General features: G+C 36.6%; 1 protein-coding gene across 13 annotated transcripts in view; it reads left to right on the top strand.

Annotated features, from left to right (window-relative positions):
- The window catches only part of Npas3 (neuronal PAS domain protein 3), an 836,745-nt gene that overhangs the window by 113,632 nt on the left and 695,709 nt on the right, over positions 1-27,404 (top strand). For 9 of the 13 annotated variants that reach the window (XM_040275939.2, XM_040275937.2, XM_040275938.2 and 6 more), the window contains exon 2: positions 582-671. The exons of the other annotated variants lie outside the window; for them this stretch is intronic. In XM_040275939.2, the coding sequence (XP_040131873.1) occupies positions 582-671 (90 nt within the window). The remainder of the gene's footprint in view (positions 1-581; positions 672-27,404) is intronic. 13 annotated transcript variants of the gene reach the window in all.

Raw genomic sequence — 27,404 nt, 5'->3', positions numbered from 1 at the left:
GTGCCTGTTAACATCTAACCTGTGCTCCCCACGGTCTTGCTTGTGTTTTCATCCCTAATTGGGTTTAGTTCTGTAAGCTGTATCATATCCCTTTAGAAGTCAGTAGCATACAAACTATATAAATTGAATAAAGCTAAAAAATATATTAACTTGGCTATGGTTTTAAAGCACTTAAAGCATTTATAGTTGCCTATGCTCGTAATGCATGATTGAATTAATGACAGCCCTGTAACAGAAACACTAATGACATTTGTTTTTAACATTTTCTTTAGAATATAATCATGGGGATAGTAGAGTGAGTTAAGCTTTAGATCTATATGTCTTTCTTCCACTTTTATGACTCTGAGACTTAAGAAACAAATTGTTCTGATGAAGAACTGAGAAAAGTTGCTTTTTCTCTGACTGCCGTTTCCTAAAAGTGGAAGTTAAGGTTCTCAAATGTATGTACACATTGCAATTGTGTGTAGAGCTCAAAAGCGTAAAAGCAGAATATATTAAATTTCAACATACTTGTTATCCTGCATTCCAGTTGACTGTAGAGAATCTCTAGTCATGTCTATCTGTTTTTGATGCCTCTACAGAATAACTGCCCAGCATCCTCTGCCCAACCAATCAGAATGTAGGAAAATCTACAGATATGACGGAATCTACTGTGAATCTACCTACCAGAAGTATGTTGAAATCTTTGTGAGTCTTCCTTCTGGCTCTTGCATCAGTGCTTGTGATTGCCAGCTATTAAAAAATATCCTTGTATTGAAACCTTATTTTTATTTAATTTAGTGGGGGAAAAAAATCAAACCAAACCAAACAAAATGATAATAAAAAATTTGCCTCTGAAATCAAGACAGAAAAAAAAATGTTTATTCTTTTGAAATTGTGGTCTAAAAGTTTTTTTTAAAAATGACTGTATTAAAGCTCTTAGGTAAGCTTCTTTATATTGCAATAAACAAGTACTTATATGCAAGAAAATCTCAGCAAAATACATTGCACAGGTGCTACGCATCTTAGGGATTTGAAAGGTGTGTTATGTATAAATTAGCTGTCACTTTTTTTCAATCCTGTAATGGAATGATGAGTTGTAATTTGCATAATCCTTTAAGAAGTCAAATTATACTGTCATGTAGCAGACTTAACATGCTAGCTAAGATTTCAGAGCTTTGCAGCTAATTACTATGTACCTTACAGGACAGTTAAATTGAAGTTGAGTCCTCTGTCTTTGCTGCCATTTGCTTTGTCCGTTACTTAACAGAATCTGCACTTTTGGTAACGAGGTGTTGTTGCTATCACTGAAGTAAACACTTTGCTCTGGGGAGGAAATGGCATTTTAATGTATTGTAGCTTGAGTTGTATTGCTTTTACTAAAAAGAAAGTTTTTTTTTAAACAATAGTCCAATTGGAGTATTCAGAAAAAAAAGGTTAGAAATTTATGCTTTCCAGAAAAGTTATGCAATATTGAATGAAGCAGCATTAACATCTAATTAATTCTTTCCCTATAGAAAATATAAGGTAACAAAAACATGAGTCCACTGAAGTCTTTCTTCACACATTTTGCAAATATACTGTGGTGTATGTTTGTCTTTGTACTCTTCTTTGGTAGGAGAATGTCATTTTTGAAAAACAAAAAAAAAGAAAGTGCCCTTTTTTCCTTAAAAGGTCCTTTCTGAATACAAGCTGGTGAGTTCTACTTTCATTTACTCCTCCAAATGGTTGTAGAGAGTTTTCTTTCACGGTTTCCAATTTTTAAATGATCCGGAGATGCTAGTGGCTATGAAGGTTGTTCTCTGAAATGGATATAGAATAGATCCCGGATTGGAGCTAGGACCGTTCCCTGCCTAGTGTGGTTTAGTTGATAACTTTATCACAGTATCTTTACTACGTGTTTATCTCTGGCTTTATTTATTGTTATTCTGTTACCTAGATCATGTTTTCCTCTTCAGAATTGGTGTAATTATAATGCAAAATTATTTCTGGTAATTTTTTAAAAGACCTTATTATTTATGAGTCATTTATTGTGGCTTTTGATGGCCAGGTTTCTGAAATTGGTTAGTGATTTGTGGCCTTGTTGTGATTGGTGGTTGCTTTGAAGAAGCCTTCTGTTGTCTAGCAAGGGGGGTCCTCTCAGAACCATAGTTAAGCATCAGTCGATTGTTGACCACTCAAATAATAGGCAATCAGCAATCAATTGTTGTTAATTTGTAATTAAGCTGGTTTAATTTAAGCAGATAGAAATGACTATCTGCTTAAAGGCTGAGGTTGCTCAGTTTAGAGTAAGGAACATGGTCGAAGCCATGAGGAGGTCTGTCCATAGAAAAGTTTCCCTTCTCACCATAGGAATCATCTCAAGGGTTTGCTTTTATTAAGAATCAGTGTTATTTGTAGTCAGGGTAGACACAGTAGGCAGCACAGCTGTGACTGCCAGGGTAAGTCACTAGGGGGATATTCATAACAAGGAAATATTGGCAAATAAATGATGAAGAAGGGGAAGAAATCCCCAAGATGTTAAATTGGAGCACTGTCACTGAGATGATTAATGGTGTTGTGTATTTTAGTGAAGATGCTTATCTGAATTGTCTTGAAACTATAGTGTACATTTAATAGCACCTATAAAAAGCATGTGGTGTGCAAGCACACTGACGAGAGGGCCGTGCATTCAAATTCTACTGAGTATTTTCTGCAACTAAGTATTTGGCTTTTGGCTATTCGAAGGCTAGTGTTACTAATGTACAGGATATGATTATTCTATATATTTAAAATTAATCAGCATTTATATAGTTCTTCTCCATAGAGAAATGAAGATGTTTTGTGAAAACGATGATTCTCTTTTCAACACTGTTAAGGTTGAATGTTGTCAAGTAAGGAAATGGGAATCATGTCCCTATCATCCAGGTGAACAGTCAGGGCCACAGTGGGTAAAACACTGTTGGGGGCGGTGAGTACCATTAAAAAACATTCTTTGTCAATTTCTGGCGAAGGGGTAGCTGTCTTACAAGATTCTATAACTTTCAGTTATCAAGTCATAAATATTATGATTCTGTGGCATGAGTTATCACTTGCCTGGAGGGATTATTTGTCAGCAATATAGCAGTTACATCTTTGGAAAAGTTACTTAACCTCCTTGGACTTCAATAATTACTAGTAGATATAGGAATAGATACAGACAAATGATATGTAATCCTATCTTCAATGAGCTTATAGTCTATTACAGTAGCACTTTTCAAACTCTGGGTCTCTACCCAAAAAGGTGAATATAATCCAATTTAGTGGATCAAGATCAGAATTTAAAAGTGATATAGAAGAGGAGATTATGCATTGTATGTAGTAAGACTGCTTTATTTTTTAAGACTTCCGTTTTGCTTTATTCACTTGTGTTTATGTACATACAACTGCACATAATGTGTATGTGGTTGGGTTATGAGGTCATATATGTTTTTTACTGTGTTTCATTTCTGAAAAAAGAATGAAAGCCACTATAATAGTGTCGAGTAGATAAATGTGTAAACATTGTACATGTGTTATGTCCTTATGTGCGTAGGGTATTGTAGATTATAAGGAAAGACAGTCCTGCGGAAAAGTTTCAGGTATGAAGAAGCTACACCATCTGAACTTTCATATCCAGTCATGTGGTAGAGCCAACTTAGATGGGTTTGTGGGAGCCAGTTGTGTGGTCTTTGTGATCAGTAACCCCTTGGAGAATGGAAAATGCTGCAAATCAGCTGCCTCCATCTTTCATTTTTTCTAGTACTAGGGATTGAGCCCAGGAGTGTAGCCCTGAGCTACATCTCCAGGCTTTTTATTTTTGTATTTTGAGACAGGGTCCCAGTAAGTTTCCTAGGCTGGCCTTGAACTTGAGATCTTCCTGCCTCAGCCTTCTGAGTAGTTGAGATTACAGGTGCCACTGTTGTACTTGGCACCCTGACTGGTTGTTCAGCATTTCCTAGCATATCATTACTTATATTCCTTTCAACTATAATTCTGTGGTTCAACAATTATTGTGAATTGTTACTTTAAAACAATTATTTTACATGGTGCATTTATATTTTATTGAGAATTACTAGATTGGTTAAACAGTTGTTTCAATATTAAAATTTTAAAGCAAACAGGAATAAAAATTTATTTTAAAAAGTCTGTACTTTATTACTTTAAAATAATGGTAATAGTTACTCTAATCTTTTACATTCAATGCTTATGATATTTCCAATTTACAACTTCAAATTGCAATTGTTGATACTGAGTTTTTTAGCAAAGGGTAGAAATACAGTCTTTTAAAAATTACTAATGTTGTAAATATTTTACAAATCTCATTGTTTTATGCTAAGCATTTGTTTTGCTAAGCACTATGACTGCCTTTTAAACTGCCTACTTAAAGTTCATAATAATATCTCTGTATTTAAGTGAATTCATTTCTATAGTAGTGGATTTGATTGGGAGATGCCAAAGTTATTTCTAAATCAAAAGAGTTGTCAATCTTATTTTTTTTTCTATTTTTGAGAATAAAACTAAAAGCAACAAAGAATCTGAAAAAAGGAGAAAATATATTCCCTTCATAATATTAATAACTTTGAACTTTATTTTTGAAGAAAGGCAGGAAAACATTTGGCCAGTGAGGAAACATTCGTTGACATGGCATGGAATTGTAATAAGAAGTCCAAGAATATTGCCTGCATTAAGAATATCTGATGGTGAGGAAAAATAGGTAGGGAAGAGTCCTCTGAGCTCCAGAGTTTAAGAGGAAATTCAACCATAGAGTTGGACACTTCTGTAGAGAAGTTGGAGGAAGGGTAGGATGTCCTTAAGGCTGTTTCAGGAACAGTCATTTCACCAATCTTGAGGAAAAGGGGAGTGAGCCTGAGGTGGGAGTCCAGTACTCACATTTCCGGAGCTTCTGCTATGCCCTATCAGTGCACACTGCTGCACCCGTTTTAAACAAAAGGGTTTAACCCAGGGCTCCTAGTCTCAAAGTGGAGCCAAGACTGAGAAATTCTCATTGTGAAGGTTTTTGAAATTGATTGAAACACTTGTCACCTAGAGTGGAAAAGACCATTGGCAAGATTAAAGTTAGTTTTTGTTTGTCTTCTCCATCCCGAGGCCATCTTCATGAAATTCATTGCCCTGGGTTCTTGGTTTGTGCTGGGTGCTCCAGCCTCACCCCCACCAGCATTTTTGTCTGTACCTCTCATTGCAGATCAGGAGTTGTTATCTGATAATGTTACTCTTCTCAGTACTATTTGCATTTTAATAAGCAACTCCAAGCGAAAGAATCAAAGAGAGAAGAAAAGGAGTCTTCTCTAATAGAGTAATTTCAGATACCTTGACAGGAGTTGGAGGAATTCATTTGAGGCTGGAGGAGAGTGAAGGGTGAACCTAGAATATGGATATTCTGTTCAGTGTAGTGTTGAGGTTGACCTCAGCTGGGAGGCATGGGTCTGGAAATGGGAAAATTTGGACTCAAAAGAGGCAAGGAGTTGATGAGGGAAGACCAGGGGAGGGTAGTGAAAAAGGGCATTCACTAGTCCTTTTCAGCTGTATTGTGCCAGACAGACTGCTCCCCACTCTCAAGTGTTCTCCCAATTACAGAGAAGCCATCACAGGCAGCTGTGGGCTGGGGTGTGGGTACTGGAGGCTCACCTATGTAGAAGGGGAGGCAAAGGTCAAGGAGCTGTAGCCACAGCAGCCAATTCTTTCACTGGTTGTTGATTGATTGATTGCTATTGTATGACCGTTTTCTCCCTCACATTAGAATAATTTATGCAGTTGTGTTTGGGATAGTAAATAACAAAGAATAGAGAAAAGAATTAGAAATGTACAATGAGCTTCATAAAGAGCCCTGATAGGATCTGCATGTTAAAGAGACTTTGAACTTTGTAATAAGAACTACTTCAAGCCTTTCAATTTCAGAGTAAATTCTGATTTCCACATCATGCCTTTTAGATCTCAGCATGATCTCTGGTGGTTTTTCCAGTTAATTTTGGCATCACTCCAAAGATTTTGCCTATAATTGACTTGGGGGGTGTAATTTGTAATGTGGATGGCATGAAAGTGTGTTATTTAGGGCTTATTCTGGAGGAACAGTTTAAAAATTGATGCATTCATCTATTCATTTAAGAAATACATTTTAGCAGGACACAGTGGTGCATGCCTGTAATCCCAGTGGCTTGGGAGGCTGAGGCAGGAGGATCGCAATTTCGAAGCCAACCCCAGCAACTTAGTGAGACCCTAAGTAACTCAGTGAGACCCTGTCTCTAAATTAAAGAAAAAAAAATAAACAAAAGGGCTGGGGATGTGGTTTAGTGGTTAAGCACCCCTAAGTTCAATCTCTGGTATCAAAAAAGAAAAGAAAAAAAGAAATATATTTTAATCATCACTCATGGGTCAGGTGCTCTTCTATGCAAACTCTAACCAACTTATTTAGAGGTGAAAAACCTCTGTCCTTTGCAAGCCTAGAAAACTAAGATAACAACAGTGATTTGGGGTTCCACTTGAGAGATGCCTCCAGGGAGACCAGAAGGACCAATTATGGAAGGACACCTTGAAGTGGTCTTTGTTAATGGTCAAGGCAGGCCCCAAGGTTCTCATGGTGGCAAAACTGTTTGATCTTGGGGCTAAAAACAGACATTTCTAATGTAGCATATTGCAAATGGTACAAAGCAGGAGTGGAGACCTGAGGGTGGTGAGTGGCAGGAGGTGAGGCTGCAGAAGCCGGGGAACAGAGGCATCCCATCCCTGGGGGAGTTTTCTGGAGGGGAAAAGGGTGAGATGGACTCTGTGCTGGAGAATTACTGGATGTAGGTAAGATGGGAGACAGAAAGACTGCTGTGGGAGGGGCCCACAGGTTGGTTGGTTGGTTTGTTTTGTCTCTAAGCTTATTTAGTGTGCTTGGCAAGGAAGAATATGGAAGTGTGCTGTTAGTTTGCAGTTATTTTTGATTTATGAGTATCTTGGAGGACTTTCCAAATATGAAATCCAGGTCAGGACCTGCCCACGAATTCTCTGCTCTTCCTGACTTGAGGATCTTCACATCTGCCTTTCTCCTCAGAGACCACTTATAATTCAAGATGCACAAATGCCAGTGAGTAAAACTGGTAGGCACAGGCTGTATGATTTTAGAGTGAAAGAGTATTAATTGGCTTCATTGGATTGTATATTTTCATTATGAGAGAAGTGACTACGGAGATTTTTTTTTTTTTTAAATTGGTTAGTGACACACCTGCAGTGCGTATGAGAACTCCAGAAACTTGAGAACTGAAAGTAAAGGTCAAGGTGAGAGGAACAGAGCTACAATGAACCTTTTATAGACACACTGTTGAACTGCAGTGTTCAAAATTGCTAACAGGTGGCTTCAGAGGGACGAGATACTAATGTGCTGTGCTCAGATTTTAAATTTTTTTACAGCAAATTTATAGTAATACATAAACTATGGTTTTAATAAGTTTTCCTCACCTTAAGAACAACTGGTTCTGTGTGTTAGGTTATAAATGTCATCAGTGAATCTTTGGACTTTGTTTATACATCAGAATGAAAGAATTATAGTTTATTCTTTGATTATTAGAAAACTATTTTAAGATCCAACAATCCATGCAGTAGTAAATAATCATTACTGGAGGTGATTAAGCCTCCTAGAAATGAATCTGGGTTTGCTGCTAGCCCCATAGTCGTCTGTTAGATGTTTTACAGTGGCTGTTACTTAACTGTTGAAGCATATGTTTTCTTACCTTAAAATACAGATAAAAATAACCCAGGTGGTTTTCAGGATCAATTGATGATGAAGATGATGGTAGTTACTAATCTATTGATCTTTGACCATATGTGATGTCAGGCAGCAGGCTAATGGCTTCACATACATTTTAAAAATTCTTAAAATTAACATGAGCATTAGGCATGATTACCACTATTTTACATCTAGAATAACAGTCTTAGAGAACTGAAGAAACTCACTCAAGGTTAAGAAGGTAGGACATGGTGGGATTTGGATTATTACCAAACTATAGCCCAACAGCAAAATACATTCTCTATTTTTCTCTATTCAATTTTGTAAATAAAGTTTTATTGGAACACAGCTACGCCCATTTATTTATGTATTGTCTATAACTCTTCCTGCCACAAGGGCATAATTGAATACTGCTGTCAGAGACATTGTGACCCAGAAAACCTCAAATATTTATAATCTGGCCATCTATAGAAGATGTTTGTTAACCTCTGCTTTAAAATTTGGGTGATCTGATTTCAGAGCCCAAGGCCTAAATTAAAAAAAAAAAAAACCAAACAATTATGGTGGTTTGTATATACTAAGTATCCACTAAATGAGTACTTACTTTGTTACTTCTAAAGCTTAATGTATAGCTTCTCACAAAGCTCTTATCTGTAAGGTGGAAGTAATAAGCATTCAACAAGTTAAACCATCATGACAGTGGAGATGTTGAAGAACTTAAACTGAAAAAAGAAACCCACTTTGAATGTTATGTCATTCTGAGTGGGTGTTATTCTTGTTATTTATTACTATCTCTCATGTAATATAAATGAGATAGCTTTTTCATTTTCATAGCAAAGTGCACTATTCAATTAAAAGGGTATTGTGAATTTCAGAGAATATTCAGGAACTCTATGAAAATGATTTCACATACCAGAAAATTTCATACTTAGGAAACTTAAGAAAATATCTTCCTTATGAAAATACATAAAATATTGTGGAAATGTCACTGATAATAAAAAGTATTATGATCTGTGTTGTTAAAAGTATGTATAAGCAGATGCTACAATAGAAAAAAACACAAGGATTTATTTCTCTTAATGAGAATATAATTAACTTACATCCTCTAACCATCTTACCAGCAACAGAAAGAATGAGGTTATAGTTTCAACTCCACCCTACTTAGAACTTTTATTTCCATATGTTTTTCTGTTGATTTAGGAAATTACATGGCCTCTTCTTGTAAATGGCCGTGGGTTTGTGTTACCTTGGAGCTTACAGAGCAGACTCTGGCAGACTTTCAACTTCTGCTGAAGAGATATTCTTGGAATTTCCTCTTACCAAGCCCTATGTCATGGGTTGGTGAATGAGTGGTTTTTAGATTAGTTACTTCATGACATTTATCCACTTCTCTTGGAATAGCTCTTTTTGAATAGAGATATGGTATATTTTAATTCTAGCAACATTTAGAAAATTCAAATAAGCATAAAGAAAAAAATTAATCTCATTTGTATTTGTACCTCCCATAGATAGCCACTGTTAACAGTTTAATTTGTCTTTGTAGCCTTCTATATAATTGTATATATTTATAGCCTATCACCTTTTATAGATGTATATCAATATACATAGTTATCATGAATCAATTCACAAACAGCTGGAAAATCTCTGGAGTCAAGTTTTTTTAGGGGAATTCGAAAGCTGTATGGTCAACTTTTACATAGAAACAAACTATGGTCTGCTGAGATTTTCTTTCTGACATAACAGCCCCTTCCCCACCCCTCACCCCCATGTAGTTTGTATCTACTTTTTGAATTTTGATCACTTATTTTTATGGGTCTTTGAAGTCCTCTAGCAAGAACATTTTTAGTAGAAAGATCCTTCCTTCCTTGCCACCTCAATATTTATTTATTACTGGGGATGGAGCCCAGGGGTACTTAACCATTGAACCATATCCTCAACCCTTTTTATTTTGTATTTTGATACAGGTTTTAAGTTCCTTAGGGCCTTGCTAATTTTGCTGAGGCTTGCCTTGAACTTGTGATCCTCCTGCTTCGGCCTCCTTAATTGCTGGGATTATAGGTGTGTGTTACTGCACCCAGCTCAATATTTATTTTTATCTAGAAAGAGTCCATCATGTAAATGTGTAAATGGTTTTTCAAGTTATAGGAATGAAGCTAATGGTGAGAAGGGTATGGCAGGTTAAACAATCATGGCTTTTTTTGGATCAAAATATGCACATGTATGAGAAGTAATTTCCAAGAGATTAGAGTTTTCTGGCTCCTTTTGAACTCATTCTCTCACATGCTATCACTGCTGCATCACTCTCTAGGTTGCTTAAAATGAGAACTCTATTTACTATGTTCACCATTAAGATGTTAAGATCAAGTTCTCAAAAGCAGAGAGCTGGGTCCTTGGAGGATTTTGGTTCAATGACCAATGTGTATAGAAAACATTCTTGGGTGATTTTCTGTTGGCAAACTTGAGACCTTTGTAAGTTTCATATGACTTTGGGAATTCTTTGGAATTGGATGTTTGAGGTCCATGTGACTAAGTAGACTATCACTGCATCATATTTAAAACCTAATTTTGGGCTGGGGATGTGGCTCAAGCGGTAGTGCGCTCGCCTGGCATGCGTGCGGCCCGGGTTCGATCCTCAGCACCACATACAAAGATGTTGTGTCCACCAAAAACTAAAAATAAATATTAAAAATTCTATCTCTCTCTCTCCTTCTCTCTCTCTCACTCTCTCTTTAAAAAAATAAAAATAAAACCTAATTTCCCTTCCTCTCCCCCAGCCCAATGTGAAGGATCCCTGGTCTCACTTAGTGCTTATTCTCTTGTGTTACCAGTATGGATCACCTTTTTCTCTTACTAGCAATTGTCATTCATTTACTTACATGTTAGTTAACATTATCTCTCAGAACAGCATCGTTTTCCTGACTTTCACCTGTCAGGGGTGCTGACAGCAAATCACAGCCAATTACATACCTTGGCCTTGAAACTGGAAAGTACAAGACCTTTTGGATGATTCTTTTCTTTGCTTCCTCTCTCAACCCCACTAACCAAACTGCTTTAAAGGTGAAATCAAGTTAGCATGTCTCCATTTGGCACAAAGCCTCCTGTCCTGTGTGCTCCAGGCACCTTCTGGATGTCTTGGTGAAGCATGCATTTGACAGTAATTGCAGGGGGATCTTTGCTCACTTTCAGGGGAAGCATCTTGTTCTTCCAGGGACTGCCTTACTGCCTGATGGCTTGCAAAGAGGGAAAAGGAAGCAGCAGCTCTGAATCTCACACCCTGGAGAAATTCATCAGTTGTCCCAATTCTTGAATGAGCATCAGGGGAAGCAGGAGAAGTAGTGGGGTTCATGTCACTACATATTTATAAGGAAAAGTTTGGAGGTGCATCTAGTGGGGATGAGAGGGAGGGCTGGGGTGCTTCTGAGCTCTCGTAAAATTCACGATCAATAAATTTATTTGCTAGCCAGATTGTTTATCAGCTTTTCTGAATGCTGCTTACCCAGAGTTAGTTACAATTTCTATGAGGCTGTTAGAAATAAAGAAGGCTGATTTTTTAAAAATTATCATGATACTTATGAAATACACAGGGGAGAGAAGACTAGAAAACAAGCATTATGGGCCAGCAGATGTTAAGTAGAGTATATTTTTAGAAGGATCTGGTGGCATGGTTGGTTCATTTGCACCAAGAATAGTTTAACTGGGTCTGTTGAGGATGGATTTGCAGGACACAAATGTTTGCTGTGGCACAGAGTGTCCTCAGAAGGTAAGGCTCTGAGATATAGACCAAGATGGTGAATATAGATGCCTTTATTCTGCCATCTAAAGGAAACACTCATTGATGCCAAGGCCTTTCACTGTGAGGCCAAGTTCATCTTTCTGGGGAAAATGGAAGCTTTAACTCTGGACTCTGAAGTTAGGTTTCTGTTTCATTATTTCTACGTCTGTGTGGGCTGCTTTTCCATATGCAGATAAGGCTGAAATCAGAAGAAAAAGGGATAATGTGTTTCATTTATGGTACACTGGTCTTCAGGCCTTATTGTAATTGACCTGACCAACCCTTTTGAAATAGGTAATATAATTCTTATTTTGCACTCAAGAGAATGGAGGCTCAGAGACTTTAGGCAAGTTACTCTGTTAGCGCTGCTAATATAGTACAATCTGGTAATGGTATAGGGGACCAAATCAGGTCTGCCTTGCTCAGCATTTTGTCCCCTTTCCACAGGGTGACATGACATTTTGGAGCCGAATGATACTTTGAAAGAAGCAAATCCATCCTCTCTTCAAGGACAGCCTATTGAAATCTACTTCCATAAAAAAATTAGACTCCCAGGAACTTAAAACCATAACTGTAGGGGAGATGGGTTTGTCATTTTGAGTGTTAGTCATTTTAAAAACATGTGGTTGGCATTCTTTGTTTGTAGAGCTACCTGGGGCCCTCATGTCTCCCCTATGGAGATTTCACCTTCTTGACACTGTAGTTCTCACACAGAAATGGATGAGTCTCAACTTCTTGTCTCAAGCCCTACCTCTTGACAAATTCTAGTTTTATATTTTCAAACTTTCCTACTTATGTTCCACTGTACATCAACCTCCAAATATAACAACTCACAAATTGCAAGCATATGCATGGAAATTTCCAATTAATATTCAGAACAACCCAGTGAACTGTTTTGTCTCTGTTTTATGAGTGGGACAAAAACAAGACCTTGATTCATACCTGTGGGGTGACATGGCTGGCCTGCAAATCACCGCCTTTCTCATTTCCCACTTAGGCCTCTCTCCAGGACAGAACAGTTATTCCTTCAAAACAGCACCCAGCGCTTGTGCAGAAAAGTTCTTCTCCTGCCTTGCACTTCTTTTATCTTCATTTTCATAGTCATTCAGACTCACTCTTGGAATTATCTATCTTGTTGCCTCAGTCTTATCTCAAATATCCTCTTTGCAGCATGATTTTTTTTCTTTTTTTTTAAATACTTCCTTTCATTTCAAAATTTCCCTAATTTAAGCAATGATTTGCATGCCCAGATTTTTATAATTTCCTAATTAATCTTCTTATCTCCTTTCTTGGTCAGTTTGATTCAGATAAATAAATACTTGAGTCCCACCATTTACAGAGCACCATACTAAGGAATGTGAGAATTTTCCTTTCTCAGCTACCTTAAAAATAGTTACCAGATGAAAACACTATTTCTAATCTATTTCTCTTGTTTTTGTCCCCTGAAGTCATTGACTGCTCATTCTCACTGCATAGTGCCTGCAGTTTTAGCCTAATGTTTGAGGCCTGCAGGTCTTCCCCAGTCTCCCTTTTGGCCTCCCCCTCCCCCCGGACATTTCTCAGTACAAGCTCGCTGTTCCTGTCTACAGTTCATGCACTGTCTCCTTGCCTTTCCTTTCTCCTTGGTGAAGTCTCTTTAAACTAGTTTAATTCACAGTAGGTTTCTCTATTCTTTTAATTTAATGCATTAGTTGGATCTACAACAAGGAACTTTGTTTGGCATATTTTTCAATGAACAAAGACCAAAATCTTTGTCTTCAGAGTTAGTATTTGAGACAGGCAATAAACAACAAACATTAAAAATGAGGGAAATCATACAGTCTGTTTGATGATGGTTGGTGCTATAGAACAAAAATAGAGGTTAGGAAGGAATTAGGAGTCCACAGTTGACGGCAGGCCAGTTGTGGGTTCAAATAAGTGAGACCCCCATGAAAAAGGCTCTTGAGCAAGGACCCCAAGCCTGAAGTGAGGTTTTAGGTATTCAGGTACCCAGAGGAAGATTCCAGGTGGAGCCAACCACTACTATCAAGGTTCTGAGGCTGCAGAGTTTTGATACACTCAGCATTTGGTAGCCCAGAGCGGAGGGGTATGAATGAGCAAGGTTAGGTAGTGGCAGGAGATAGGTCAAGCACTGGTAAGGAGCCAGCACATAGGACACAGGAAGGCCGGATAAGCCCTGACTCTACACCACTTGAAGTGAGGACTTGGGAGGATTTTGAATTCAGGAATTGCAGGATATAACTTAAAATTGTCCTGGCTGCTAGTGGAGCAAATTTGAGGGGTACGAGGGTGGAAGCAGAAGGCCTAGCCAGGAGTTTCTTGCCATAGGCAAGATGTTTTCCACTGAAGGTGTAGAAAGTGGAGGAGGTGAGAAAAATGTGGATTATGATATATTTTAAAAGAAGTGCCAACAGGATTTCTGATGGATTGGATGAGTGTGTGTATGTGTAGGGACTGTAAGAGAGAGAGAAGTCAATGCTGAATTAGTGATTAAATCCTTACTTGACATTTACTTTGTATCACGCATGTGGTAGCATTCAATTGTATGTACACAAATAAATACCTCCTAGAAACTCATAAACTTGGAGATGAGGCATGCCATAAACTTATGTAAGCTAAATGGGAAGAGGTTGTATGTATAATCACAAGGTTGCAAGTCCCTTAAAGATACTTTCAATTAGTTTAGCTTACCAATTTTGAATGTTGGTGATTCTTACATCACAGAACTGCAATTAGAGCATTCATTGTAGTAGATGACGGTTCAGGCTCTGTTGGGAGACTGATGGAGTCAGACCTTAGTTCCATTAATAATTTGCTGAGTGATCTTGAACAAGTTTTATAAGCTCTCTGTTTTACTTATTTGTGAAATGATACCATAGTTTCTCATAGGGTTTACCATAGGATTAAATGAACTAATAAATATAAATTGCTTAGAACAATCCCTGGCACATGCTAAGCCCTCAAGCAGTATTTACCATTTCTAAGTAAGTGCTCAGTAAAAATTAGTTAAAAGAGAATTTTACATTTGGAGTGATTCCCTCCCACCAAATCCATAACTACCATGTCCAAAACCTATCAAGGTGCATGGTTAATACATGGATATAGTAAGGTCCCATAGTAAGCATTGCTCTCTTTTGTTGATGGTTAAAAATAAAAATAAGATTGCATTATGATCAGTCTGATTACCTGCCTTTCTAGAGGTGGCTGTGGTCAGCAACCCTTCTTGGGTACTTTTGATTGACAGATTGACAAACAGCATTTAAATAACACATAAAAAAAGATCAGCATTTTCTTATTATTTTTTAGTTTAAAATGTTGAATGTGTATTAAAATGAGAAAAATAATTTTCAGGATAGATATGACTTTCCTTGTACATAAAAGCAAGGAGATCACATCAAGGAGGGAATATTATTTTTTTGCCCAAATACAGGAAATTACTATTTTTCTCTCCATGTTTATATTTTGATACCTAATATCTTTTTTTTTCTCTTTCATGTGATTGTTCCTATTATCCCTCTTACTATCAGCAACTTATTTGGCCTCCAAATCCTAGAAGGAGCAGTGCATTCCCACTGTGTAACTCCCACAGACTTCTTTAGTGTCAGAGGTGGTTTGAAGAGCAGCTTAATTCTGCCTTCATCGTACTTGGTACTTCAGTGAGGCACTCAGGTTCTGTTTGAGCTCAGTATTCCTGATCCTATTCTGTACATTCTCAATGGCCGTGCAGACAGTGGCTGTCAATGAGTAACAGGTAAATATTGAACAGGGAAGCCCTTTTGATTAACTTTGCGGATCATTATTTGAAAGCAACGTGCAGTCAGAACAGCTCCATCACTCATGATCATAGCACGCGGCATGGGGTCAGAGCATCAAGCTGTGGTTTGGAAAGCTGAGGTTGCATTCTTTGTTCTGTACCTGGGTCTGTATTCATCTAGTGCTGGACTAGTTATAGCTATCCAAAGAGCAAAATGAGGACTATTTAGCAGTATGAATGCAAAATTTTTAAAATGGCAAAGCACAAAAATGTGCTATGTAGGTATAAATATATTAAAGAACATTTATGATAACTTTTTGAAGTGTCTAATAATATGGATGCTGTTACTGTTGTTCAGGTTCAGAAGTCTTTTTCTGATGTGGAATAAAGACAGTTACATCAAACTGGAAGTATGTTTTTAGACTTATTAATGTGTGCTTGAAAGATCTGTTTTCCTAGGTTTGGTCTTTACCACTTATTGGGTACAACTTACCCATATGACACTTGTACCCAGAAGAATTGTCTACAGTTGACTTGCTGTTAAGTGATTCTGACCCAGCCATTGAATCTTCTTGAGAAATTAATGGTTTATCATTTGTAACAACACTATCACCATCATTTATTAGTACTTTGAGATCCATAAAGGAATATGCACGGAACTTGGTAAAAAAGACATGGGGCTGCATAGGAAAAGACTGCTTTCTGTTCTCAAGAAGCATTTCTAGGGCTGTGGTTGTGACTTAGTGGTAGTGCACTTGCTTGGCATGTGTGAGGCACTGGATTCGATTCTCAGCACCACATATAAATGAATAAAATAAAGGTCTATCAAGAACTAAAAAAAATTAAAAAGAAACATTTCTAGGTCAACATTTACATGGTCATAAACAAGAAACAAACCATGATTAGGTTGGTATGCATTGCATTTTTAGTAGAGACTAGTTGGTGGTCAAATAGGCAATTCCAAAATGTTTTCATAAGCTAAACATTTTAGAATAAACTTTCTAGTTGAGACTTAATTGCATTGAGTTGTAGAAATAATATTTAGAAAACCACAGGTAATAATTAGGATAATTAAAGCAACCAATAAGAGTAGTGAAAATCTCTTTCATAGTCACATTCTAGAGCAGAAGATAAAAAGGTAGACATTTTATGACACTTTAAATGTATAATTAGAGCAATGTTAATTTGCTTATTAGATATATTAATGCCATTGTTACTTAGTGTTTAGCATATACAAACCACAAAAATGACAAAAATCTGTATATAGCATGCTGGATGGAATCTTAATTTTGTGTAAGTATTAAACCAAAATAACCTAGTCAAAAATAGCTTCAAAATAAAAAACAATAGTTTTATTCTGAACATTATTTGAATGAAGATATATAAGTGGTTATGCTTATTAGAGCTGTAAATTACTTGTTTACCACATTTTTGAGGAAGACATTTTGTATTGACATCATTTTAGAAGAGTTTCAATTTTGCTTTAAAACCATGGCAAATATTAACATTCTTATTCTTTTTTTTTTTATTGATTGTTCAAAACATTACAGAGCTCAAGACATATCATCTTTCATACATTCGACTCAATTGGGTTTTGAACTCCCCAAATACATAATAACATTCTTATTCTTTAATTGTAATATTTCTGGTATAATTGATAAGAATCAACTCTACCCCATCAAAAAGAGAGCTTCAAATTTCATTAAAATTGGAAATCACTGTATTAGGGGTTGGGGTGCTGACTGTAGCTCAAGGGAACTCTTGCCTAGCATGTGTGAAGTACTGGGTTCAATTCTCAGCACCATATATAAATAAATAAAATCAAGGTCTATCAACAACTAAAAAAAAATTGAATAAAAAAGAAGTCACTGTATCATATTTTGAAATTTAGATAAACCTATAATATGAACATGAAAAACATGATAATTCAAAAATGTAATTTACCAAACATAAAGTGTTCTTTATAATATAAATGCACTGACAGCTTATACCACTTCAAGAGCAACGTGGACTGCTGTGCTTCTCTCTTTTCCTAGGGGACCCAGGATCTAATTTGGATTAGGTTCCAAGTGAACATGTGTTCGGTGGACTCATCCTAACCCTGAATGGATATTTCACTAAACCGCAAAACTAGAACATAATTTGACATAAATCGTTGTTTAGAATTAAAATAGCAGGTTTGCTGTGGGTCAGGATGGAATTGGCAGGGCTGAATGGGAACATTCTCAGATGGCCTGGTGGCTATCAGAGCCAGTACTTTTAGGCCTTTGGTTTTTTTGAAATTATGGGTAATTAATTCAATGCATAATCTCTCTGTCTGGAACAGGAACTTAGTATCAGTTTCCTTTTGTGTAGACTTATTTGTGACCTATAATTTTATTGCTATTTCATCTTTAAGAAAAAAAATATTAGCTTTTAAAGTTTTCTAATATTTTTTGTGATATAAAAATATACTTCTGGATTTGGTACTTTGTATAGTTTCAACATGCTGACATGTTTGGGTCACAAAAATGGAATATGCGAGATATTTTTCCTAGCCCCTGTGTTTATAGGGAGTATAGATGAGAGAGGTGCCAACTGACAGACTGTATGATAGTCACAAAGTAGAGAGACTGTAAAATCTGTGTAAGCATGGTCTATTTCAAAATTTATTTAAAGACTACCATGGGAACATGGGATGGGGTAGAGGGATCATGTCATCTGACTTACAAAAGTAACTTGTAGACTGGCAGGTTTCTGATCCACTAGTCCAGGTCCGATGTACTGGCTGTGGTTTATCTATTTCTTCAGTGAGATTCAATCTGGATAACACATTTTAAAAGTGTACATATTGCACCCTGGTATATACCTGTAATTCCTTCTACTCAGGAGACTTAGGAAGGAGGATTGCAAGTTCAAAGCCAGCCGGGGCAACTTAGTGAGACCCTGTCTCAAAATAAAAAGGGGTGCAGCTGGAGTTGTAGCTCAGAGGTAGAACATTCTCCTTCATGAGATGGCAAATATCCTTGGGCTTCAATAGACAGCCAAAACTGGTTCCATGGATCGATTGATTATTATGACATGGCCAACAGTTTATTCATATCTTGGTATATAAGAAACAAGTGCATGTTAATGTTAAAGGAACAGTATGTAAGCTGGTGATCATTAAATGGATGACCCTCACTCTACATTTTTTTGTAAGTGCTGCCTGTGTGTCAGGGTCCAATCCAGCACTACACTCAGGTATTCTGGGTGATGGTGCAGGAATGACATGTCATTTTTTTTTTAAGAGAGAGAGAAAGAGAGAGAGAGAGAGAGAGAGAGAGAGAGAGAGAATTTTTTTAGTATTTATTTTTTAGTTTTCGGTGGACACAACATCTTTGTTTTTATTTTTATGTGGTGCTAAGGATTGAACCCTGCGCCCCGCGTATGCCAGGGGAGCACGCTACCGCTTGAGCCATATCCTCACCCCATCATTATTTTTTAATTTTTAATTTTTTTTAGTTGTATATGGACACTTATTTATTTTTTTATATTTCTATTTTGTGCTGAGGATTGAACCCAGTGCCTCACATGTGCCAGGCAAGCATTCTATCGCTGCACCACAGCTCTAGCCCACAACATGCCATTTCTTAAAGAGAGATCACTGCATGAGAACTATGTAGATGGGTTTGCTAATGACAGAACCAACTTGTATGATTAGTATTCATTTTTTGACTACTACCATATCGACAGGAGGTTTTTCATAAAGTTCTTCTGATCCGTTGTTTATAAACTTAGAGATTCACACTCATTAACTTGATTCCTACTCCCATACAAACAAAACAGAGAAAGAAAAAAAATTTACTTTAATCATCATTTCTTTAGAACTTGTAATTGAAATACTCTATTTTCTACTCCAATATATAAGCCCCACTTGAGAGACGTGCTGTTGTATAGCAAGTGAGTTTTTATCTTGCAGATCATAAGAGTATTTTGATTATTGGGACATCAGAATCCCAGGTCTAACCCAGTTTTTGTAGAATCCTGACTTAAATATTGTAAGGCTTTTGTGAATAAGGCTCATGCTTATTGCACTGATTGCTGTATTCAGTGTTTGATTTTTGAAAAGTATCTGGGCTATGGGTAATTTTATAGAGTCTTTTTACTTTCTTCGTCAAGTTAGGTGAATTTTCAGAATGTGAATGTGAGTATCCCTGAAGGGAATTTGACTTAGCAGTATATGAAGTGTCCTAGCATGCATCATTTTAAAGCATTTGGTTCCTTTGGTAATTCATATTTTGTTTTTAATTTTATATGTATTATTATAATTTTCTTCATGACCTTTGTTTCTGAGGTGTGTCCTTCTTTAATCTCTGGTCATCAACTTGATATCACTACAACATAACTAAAGCTCAGTCCTCTTAGCTGAGCTTGCCAAGGGATGTTTGGTTCACCCCAAAGGCATCTGGAAGATGTTTGAACAAGCTTGATAGCTTTTTCTATTAGTCAATAGAAACATTAAATATTTCATCCCTTATGATAAATATTAGGCTAGTGAGAGGAGAACTTATAATCAGAAATCAATTTAATGTCCATAAAATATTTTTAAGGCAGGTAATGATATAATGAATGCTAATATAGAATTCAGTAAATCTTTTCCAAACTGCATTCTCAGAGTCCTTAAGCATATATATTTTGTTTAAGCTCTAACATTTTAAGATTTTGAGATTTAAGAGGTTTTGTTTTTTGGTAGAATCAGAGATTGAATTGAATTAAGAATTATACGTTTAAAATCATTCACAATTCTGAACTGAGAATGTGGTCAATTGTACAATTCTTGCTTAGAATGTGTGAGGCCCTAGGTGTAATGCCCAGCATCAAAAGAAAAAAAGAAAAAAAAATCACAGTTCCATTTCCATAATAATCAGAATTGGCCTTTAAAATCCTTAGCCTGTTAAACTATCATATGATTATTATAAATAATGCATGTTTTTTTTTACATTTCCCATAATTAGTTGTCACCAGACTCGTAATACCATTAATTATTTTAGGGGAAAAATCAAAGAAACTTTCTGTCACTACCACTCTGTAGCCCTCTCAAAAAATCTTGAAAAATAAGGCCTTAATTTTTTTGTAATCAAACAATGTATAATGATCAGCATTTTTAAAAGAAAAAATAAGACCTCATGCCCCAAGGAAAAAAGTATAGGAGAATTGCCCTGTTACTTAGAATATTGCATGGGAGATCTTGTGTTATGGTAAAAAGCCTCTTGTTGAAAAGCCACCTGATACCCTGGAGCTGGGTGACTTCATTTTCCTATGTTACCAATTCTATAAAGAAGAGTAGAGGCTTCCTGAGAGTTGATTAAATGGAGATTAGAATCATTTGCTAGGTTATTTTATGGTATTTGTTCACAATATTTACCTTCCTAAATTGATTCAGCATAATCCTTTACAGCAGCATCCCTTCCCTCATTTCTGGAAGACATATAGATAATGTAGCACTTATATGGAGGCTTACATGTCACTAAAAAACTGTTTTTTGCCTTAGTTCACTGGAGCAGCAAGATTATATTAACATAGACTTTGGGACATTTGTGTTCCCATAGGGTACAGAGTATAGCTGATATGACATGACTTTCCTTCAACAGTTGTTTTAACAAGATATCCTTCATATACAATATACTGAGCTGAAAGGCATAACCGAGTAATGTTAGCAAGAAATACTCTTGGCAAAATTCTTGACTTTCATCTTTATCTGATTAATCCAAAGCAATGTGATACTTACAAGAAAGTATTTTCAACTGAATATATATGATAGAATATTTATTTCTTTTAAACGTCTATAACTTCACAAGAACTATTTTTGGAGTGTGAGATTTTTATTCTACAGAAATTTTTCTGCTTTCATTACAAATCGCATGTAGAATCCAGATGGGTTTGCTCTCCAGTGCTGGGGAAAAAAAAAAAAAGCCAGGACTTTGGAGGCAAGATGCTATAAATTCATATGATAACCTGCTGAGCACTGTTCTAGGCACTGTGGGTACCATAGCAGACAAACTGGCAAAGGTATGGGCACTTATGATGTTTACATTCCTTTTGGGTAGCAGACGGTATGCAAATGGACCAATGATAGAAAACGAAGAAGGTGGTAGTTGCTATGGAGATAACAATAAGCAGAAAAATGCCTGACATGGTGGTGCATGCCTCTATTCCAGCTATTCAGAGGCTGAGGTAGGAGGATTGTAAAGTTGAGACCACACACTACAACTGAGCAAGACCCTGTCTCAAAATAAAATGTAAAGGGCTGGGAGTTAGCTCAGTGTGTGAAGCCCTGGGCTCAATCCCCAGTACCAAGCAAAAAACAAAAACAAACAAACAAATCAAAACCTCCAAAACAAAATGAAAAAGGCAGGGAAGTAGGCTAGGGAGATCAAGAGGTTGGGATAGGATTCCTAGTTCTAAATGGAATGTCCAGAAAAGGCCTTCCTGAAAAGGTGATTATGGACCAAGTCCTGAGGAAGGGGCTGGAGGAAGCTAAAAGAATATGCCTTGGATGGGTCATTTGGAATATCTTAGTCCCTGGCAGGGACTCTGTGTTGTCAGTGCTTGCTCTCTCCAGGGGAGCTCTTTCCTGTTTCCTGTATTTCTCTGTAGTGACTTACAGTCTATGTTCTGTTTATATTCTACTTTGGTGGGGAGGGGATGTACTCTGTAGAGCACTGAGCTTATTGGCTGAAAGGTGCTGTGAACTTTTTTAAAAGAAAGCATAAAATGAAGCTTCCAAATATTTAAAATTGCACCTTATCAAGAAATTGGTTTTTGTAAATGTTTAAAAGTGTGAAAGAAAGTGTTTCCACTCTAAAAAGGGTATTTTTACTAATTTACTAATTAACACTTTTCTTCTGCTTAGCACTTTACAGGACCTGATTTAATTACAGTTTCTAGTCCCTTAAATAGTGTTTTAAAGTGAGTCAGTGTTGCTTTGCTCAGAATATTGCAGATAATTTTTTTTTTTTTGCTCCTTTTGGCTTTAGGCAATAGAAATTATTTTCACTGCCAGAATCCTTATTGAAAATACATGTAGCTGTTATTTGCAGGATGGAGCTGTGGATCATCAGGAATATGTTAGATGGGCATTTTCTTCACCGTCCTCAGGAAGGAGTTAATTGAATCCTTTTTTTTTTTTTTTTTTTTTTTTTTTTAGTAATATGCAAGTAATTTTGTTTTTACTCAGGACTTAGAAATAAAATGAAAGAAACACAAATTCCCCTTTTTATTCCAAGTTTGGAGACTATTTGAACTGGCTACTGAAATATTGAGAAGAGTCCTTTTCTGGTATATTACCATCTCTGGTAATAATCAATTTAGAATTGTTAGGTAGTGTGTGCATTTGTTTTTATTTTTATGTGGTGCTGGGAATTAAACCTAGTGCCTTACACAGGTTAGGCAAGCATTCTACCACTGAGCTACAACCCCGGCCCAAGGTTAGATTTTTTAAAAATTAAATTATTTATTTATTCTAATTTGTTATACATGATGGCAGGATGCAATTCGTTTTATATCACACATATAGAGCACAACTTTTCAAGTCACTGATTGTACACAAAGTATTTTCACACCATTCGTGTCTTCATACATGTATTTAGGGTAATGATATCTAACTCATTCCACCATCATTCCTACCCCCTTTGCCCTCCCTCCCCCTTGCCCTATTTAAAGCTCCTCTATTCCTCCCATGCTCCCTACCATTGCTATTATGAGTCAGCGTCCTCATATCAAAGAAAACATTTGGCCTTTGGTTTGGGGGGATTGGCTTGCTTCATTTCACTTAACATTATATTCTCTAATTCCATCCATTTACCTTCAGATGTCATGATTTTATTCTCTCTTAATGCTGAGTAATGTTCCATTGTGTATATATACCAGTTTCTCTATCCATTTGTCTGCTGAAGGGCATCTGTGTTGGTTCCACAATTTGGCTATTGTGAATTGTGCTGCTATAAACATTGATATGGCCGTGTCCCTGTAGTATGCTGTTTTTAAGTCCTTTGGGTATAAATGAAGGAGTGGGATAGCTGGGTCAAATGGTGATTCCATTCCAAGTTTTCCAAGGACTCTGCATACTGTTTTCCAGAGTAGTTGCACTAATATTGCAGTCCCACCAGCAAGGTATGAGTGTGCCTTTCCCCCCACATCTGTGCCAACACTTATTGTTGTTTGTATTCTTGATAGCTGCCATTGTGATTGGAGTGAGAGGAAATCTTAGAGTAATTTTGATTTGCATTTCTCTAATTGCTAGAGAGGTTGAACATTTGATCATTTTTCTCTTTGAATAAAATAGCCTTACAGTAACACAATTGATATAATATTAAGTCTATTCTTATTTAAGGTGGACTAGAAGAAATTCTTAGATAGGAAACTATACTTCTTAGCATGGCTTACTTCCTGAGGGAATTTACATGGAAATAGAGGGAACGAGTTTCTTGCTGACACAAATATGCAGTGTCACAATTCTTATGTTTCTTAAGCCTGTACATTTCTAGACAATAAATTATTTTAGAATAAGGGTTTATCTCACAAAGTTAATCAGAAAATAATCAGGAACCACTTAAACCAATATTTCCAATAAATTATATGAGATGTCTAGAATTACATTTCCAAATATAAATGTATAACTGCTATTTTACTTTATTTATTACAGATAATATCTGTCTTCTCTGTGAGTCTAAACTCCAATTTGCCTGTGCCAGAATTGTGCATGCATGTTCAGACATACAGTATTAGACAGATTAAAAACTAGATTAGATTGTTTGTTTCTGTGCCCACTTGGGGGTTATTTTCAGTACTGTCCTTTATTGAAGGGTAAAACAGTTATTTATACAGAAAATGCTTTCTTTTTCTTTTTTCTTTTCTTTTCTTTCTTTTTTTTTTTTTTTTTTTTGCATTTCTGGGAATTGAACTTAGGTCCTTGCACACGTAAAGCAAGCACATCATCACTGAGCTATATCCCAGCCCTTTTTAATTTTGAGTCAGGTCCTCACTAAATTGTCAATGCTGGCTTTGAATTTGCAATCCTCCTGCCTCAGCCTCATGATTCACTGGGATAACAAGAGTGTGCCACTCTATGCAACAGAAAATGCTTTCCTTTAATTATCATTTCCCTTCTCCTTCCAAAATAGAACACACTCTCTTACAGATTCACTAGCTTGAATCCTTGAATTGTACTTTTTATTATAAGTATTCAGATGCTGAATTCTTCCTATGCTTAGCACTATTAGGCTATGAAAGCTTATACAAATTTAAAAATGTTTCTCTTCTATCATAAAATAATGTATAGTGTTATTGGGGAAAGATTTAGGATCAAGTGGTTTTGGATTGGGTACAGTTCTATCTGATGATTTTTTTTAAAAGATAAACAAAGCAAGGCCCAAATATTTAAGATAGTTAAGAAATAAGGAGTAGCAAACAGGGGAATAAGTGTGCAATTAAGTGCTACAATGAGTATTCCCACCAAAACAAACAAAAACAAAACAAACAACAGTACAGTTCAGAGAAGGTAAATTGAAAAAAAGCTGGAGAAACTCTCTAGAAGAAAACAGTTGAGTTCATGCAGAAGTGTTGGGGCTTGGAGTAAACATTTGAGGTGAGAGAAACTTGTGAGGCAGAATCAGGCATCTCCTGTGACTTCCTAACATAAATTGTAAGAGCTGGAAGAAGAGGTCGCAAGCAGTAGCCCATCAAGAGGCTGTTGCAATATTTGGGGTAGTACTGAAGATTGAACCTGGGGCCATACCTATGTCAGGCAAGGACTCTACCACTGAGCTACACCTCCAACCCCCTTACAATCTTTAAAAGGTTAATTTTGTTCTTTGGAAATAGTTGCTCAGGAAAGAGAATGTTATCCTTTCTTTTTTACCTGCTTGCTCTGTCTGAATACTATTTCCTAGAGTAGTTTTCATAGACTGTTATTAAGTGTCGTTTCAAAAATGGCTTAGGTGGTTTGGTAAACTCTGGGTTAAGTCCCTAATGGGATTCTTTATCATTAATATACATCACTAACTAGTGGTCCTACACTGTGAAATTACTGTAGGGAACTCTCTCTCATAGCATCTTCCTATAATACCTTTGTCCACAAAACTGTTATCTTAAAGCTTTACATCAAAGAAACCAGTGTTACTTGGAACATACTTTGCAAATGGCAGATGAGAAACCACGACTCTCATTTTAAGAACTTGGAAAATAAAAACACAAAGCAGTCAGTGTAGCCCTATAGAATAGAAATATCTACATGGTTCAAGAGAGAGGAAAAGAGGCCAACTTTTTCCCCCAGCTTATTCTCATTACTGTACTTATATCAGCTGCCAAACAGGAAGAGCTGATCCAAGTCTAATTTTAGCTTGCCACCTTGCATTGCTGTAGGAGTAGTTCCCACATCCTGCAAAGAGATTATTTTGTGTAAATAGAGACTTTTCCTACTTTGCCAAGTGAGAAGGAATCATCATTAACACTCTCACCCTCTTGTAAAACCTTGTAGCCCATTTATACAGCCTTTGCATTCTGAAGATGATATCAGCAAACTTTTAGAACCACTGGTTTAACTCTTTTGCACTCATAATTTAAACTGGATCAAATATAGTTGCTGTCCAGGATTAATGGACAGCATTAATCTGTCTCTCTCATCGTCTTTATTCATGGGAACTGGACAGCTCTTGCTGTCTAGTCGCGGCCAAGGGGAACCACTTCTTCCACATCTGGGTGTACACGAATCAATTTGTATTGAACCACTTTGTATGACAATCCTTGGGGCACACTTGTGTATTTTGGATTATTTTGGTTCTAGCAAAATGGAATGCTCTGGAGGGCAAACTAACATTGTTACCTAAGGCTGATTTATAGGACTTTTTCCTGAACAGCCGAACTTGCAATGATTTCTCTTTAAAGATTTATTAAAAGATCAATTGTCCCCAATGATTGGTCATGCCAGTGAGAAATAAGCACTGTTAAAGCATCCATAGAAAGGAGAATTGTGTTATAAACACAGTTGGTACTCGGTGAATAGTATTTACTTACTGGCCCAAAGAGAATCAAGGTAAACCCAACGAGAATTGGGAAATAAGCCTAACTCAAAGTTTAAAATGGATTCTCATTTGTGTTCCTTGAAATAATTACATTTATGAGAAAAACCTTGTTCTGTTTGCTAAAGAAACACTTAAGACCTTGTTTGAAAAAAAGCAATGGGAAGGTATAAAGGGATGGAGTTTTTTTTTTTTTTTTTAAGGATAAAGCTACTTGACTTTGGAAGGCCATTAAGACTTTGTTTATGAAAATTCATATTTCTGTAGAATTTTTTGAAACTTGATTTAAAAGAACTTTCCAGACATTATCTGTGTATCCTTTTTGTTATTCTTGTTTCAGTATATTCTAACACTTGTGCTTTACTATGTAGATATGATACCCCTTTCTTACAAATTTTATCCTGTAAAGCATATAAGACAGGAATGAATTGTATTTATCAGAATTGCATTATACAGAACTTAGCACTAGGGGCTGGGGTTGTGGCTCAGCAGTAGAGCACTTGCCTAGCACAGGCGAGGCCCTGGGTTCAATCCTCAGCACCACATAAAAATAAATAAATTAATTAAAGGTATTGTATCCAACTACAACTAAAAATTAAATATTTAAAAAAAAAAGAACTTAGCACTAGACCTCAAATAGGAAGTTGCCAAGGAACCAGCTTCTTCGGATAGAAAAAACAAGCAGTGGTTAGAAACATCAGCTTGGGGGCTAATTTGCTTTGAAATCTCAGCCCTGTCACCCATTGCCTTGAATCTCAGCTTGTTTCTTCAAGTAATAATGCCTGCCCTCTGGAGCATCATGAGGTTTTAGTGTTGTGTTGTATTTACATACAACACAATATGTGGCTTTTAATACTCTGTTAACTGTAGCTGTTATTATTCCAAGTGACTGTGCCTTCACTTTCTGACAGCAGTGGAAGAGATGAACTATTGATGTCATCATGTGAGAGTAGAGGTGACAAAACGTGTCTGTAATGTCCACCTCAATCTGACCAAAAGTAGTTGAAATATTGGCCACTAAGCAGGTCTCACCCAGATAAGGAGAGTGGTGTTCTTGAGCTGTGGGGACGATGAGTCTTTAGTTCTTAACCTGTCTCTCCTGCTAGGCTTCACATGTTGTAGGTTGACTTTCAT

Source organism: Ictidomys tridecemlineatus, chromosome 5 (assembly GCF_052094955.1).
Source record: "Ictidomys tridecemlineatus isolate mIctTri1 chromosome 5, mIctTri1.hap1, whole genome shotgun sequence".
Lineage (NCBI taxonomy): Eukaryota > Metazoa > Chordata > Mammalia > Rodentia > Sciuridae > Ictidomys > Ictidomys tridecemlineatus.
This window is presented reverse-complemented; position numbering and strand designations above follow the sequence as displayed.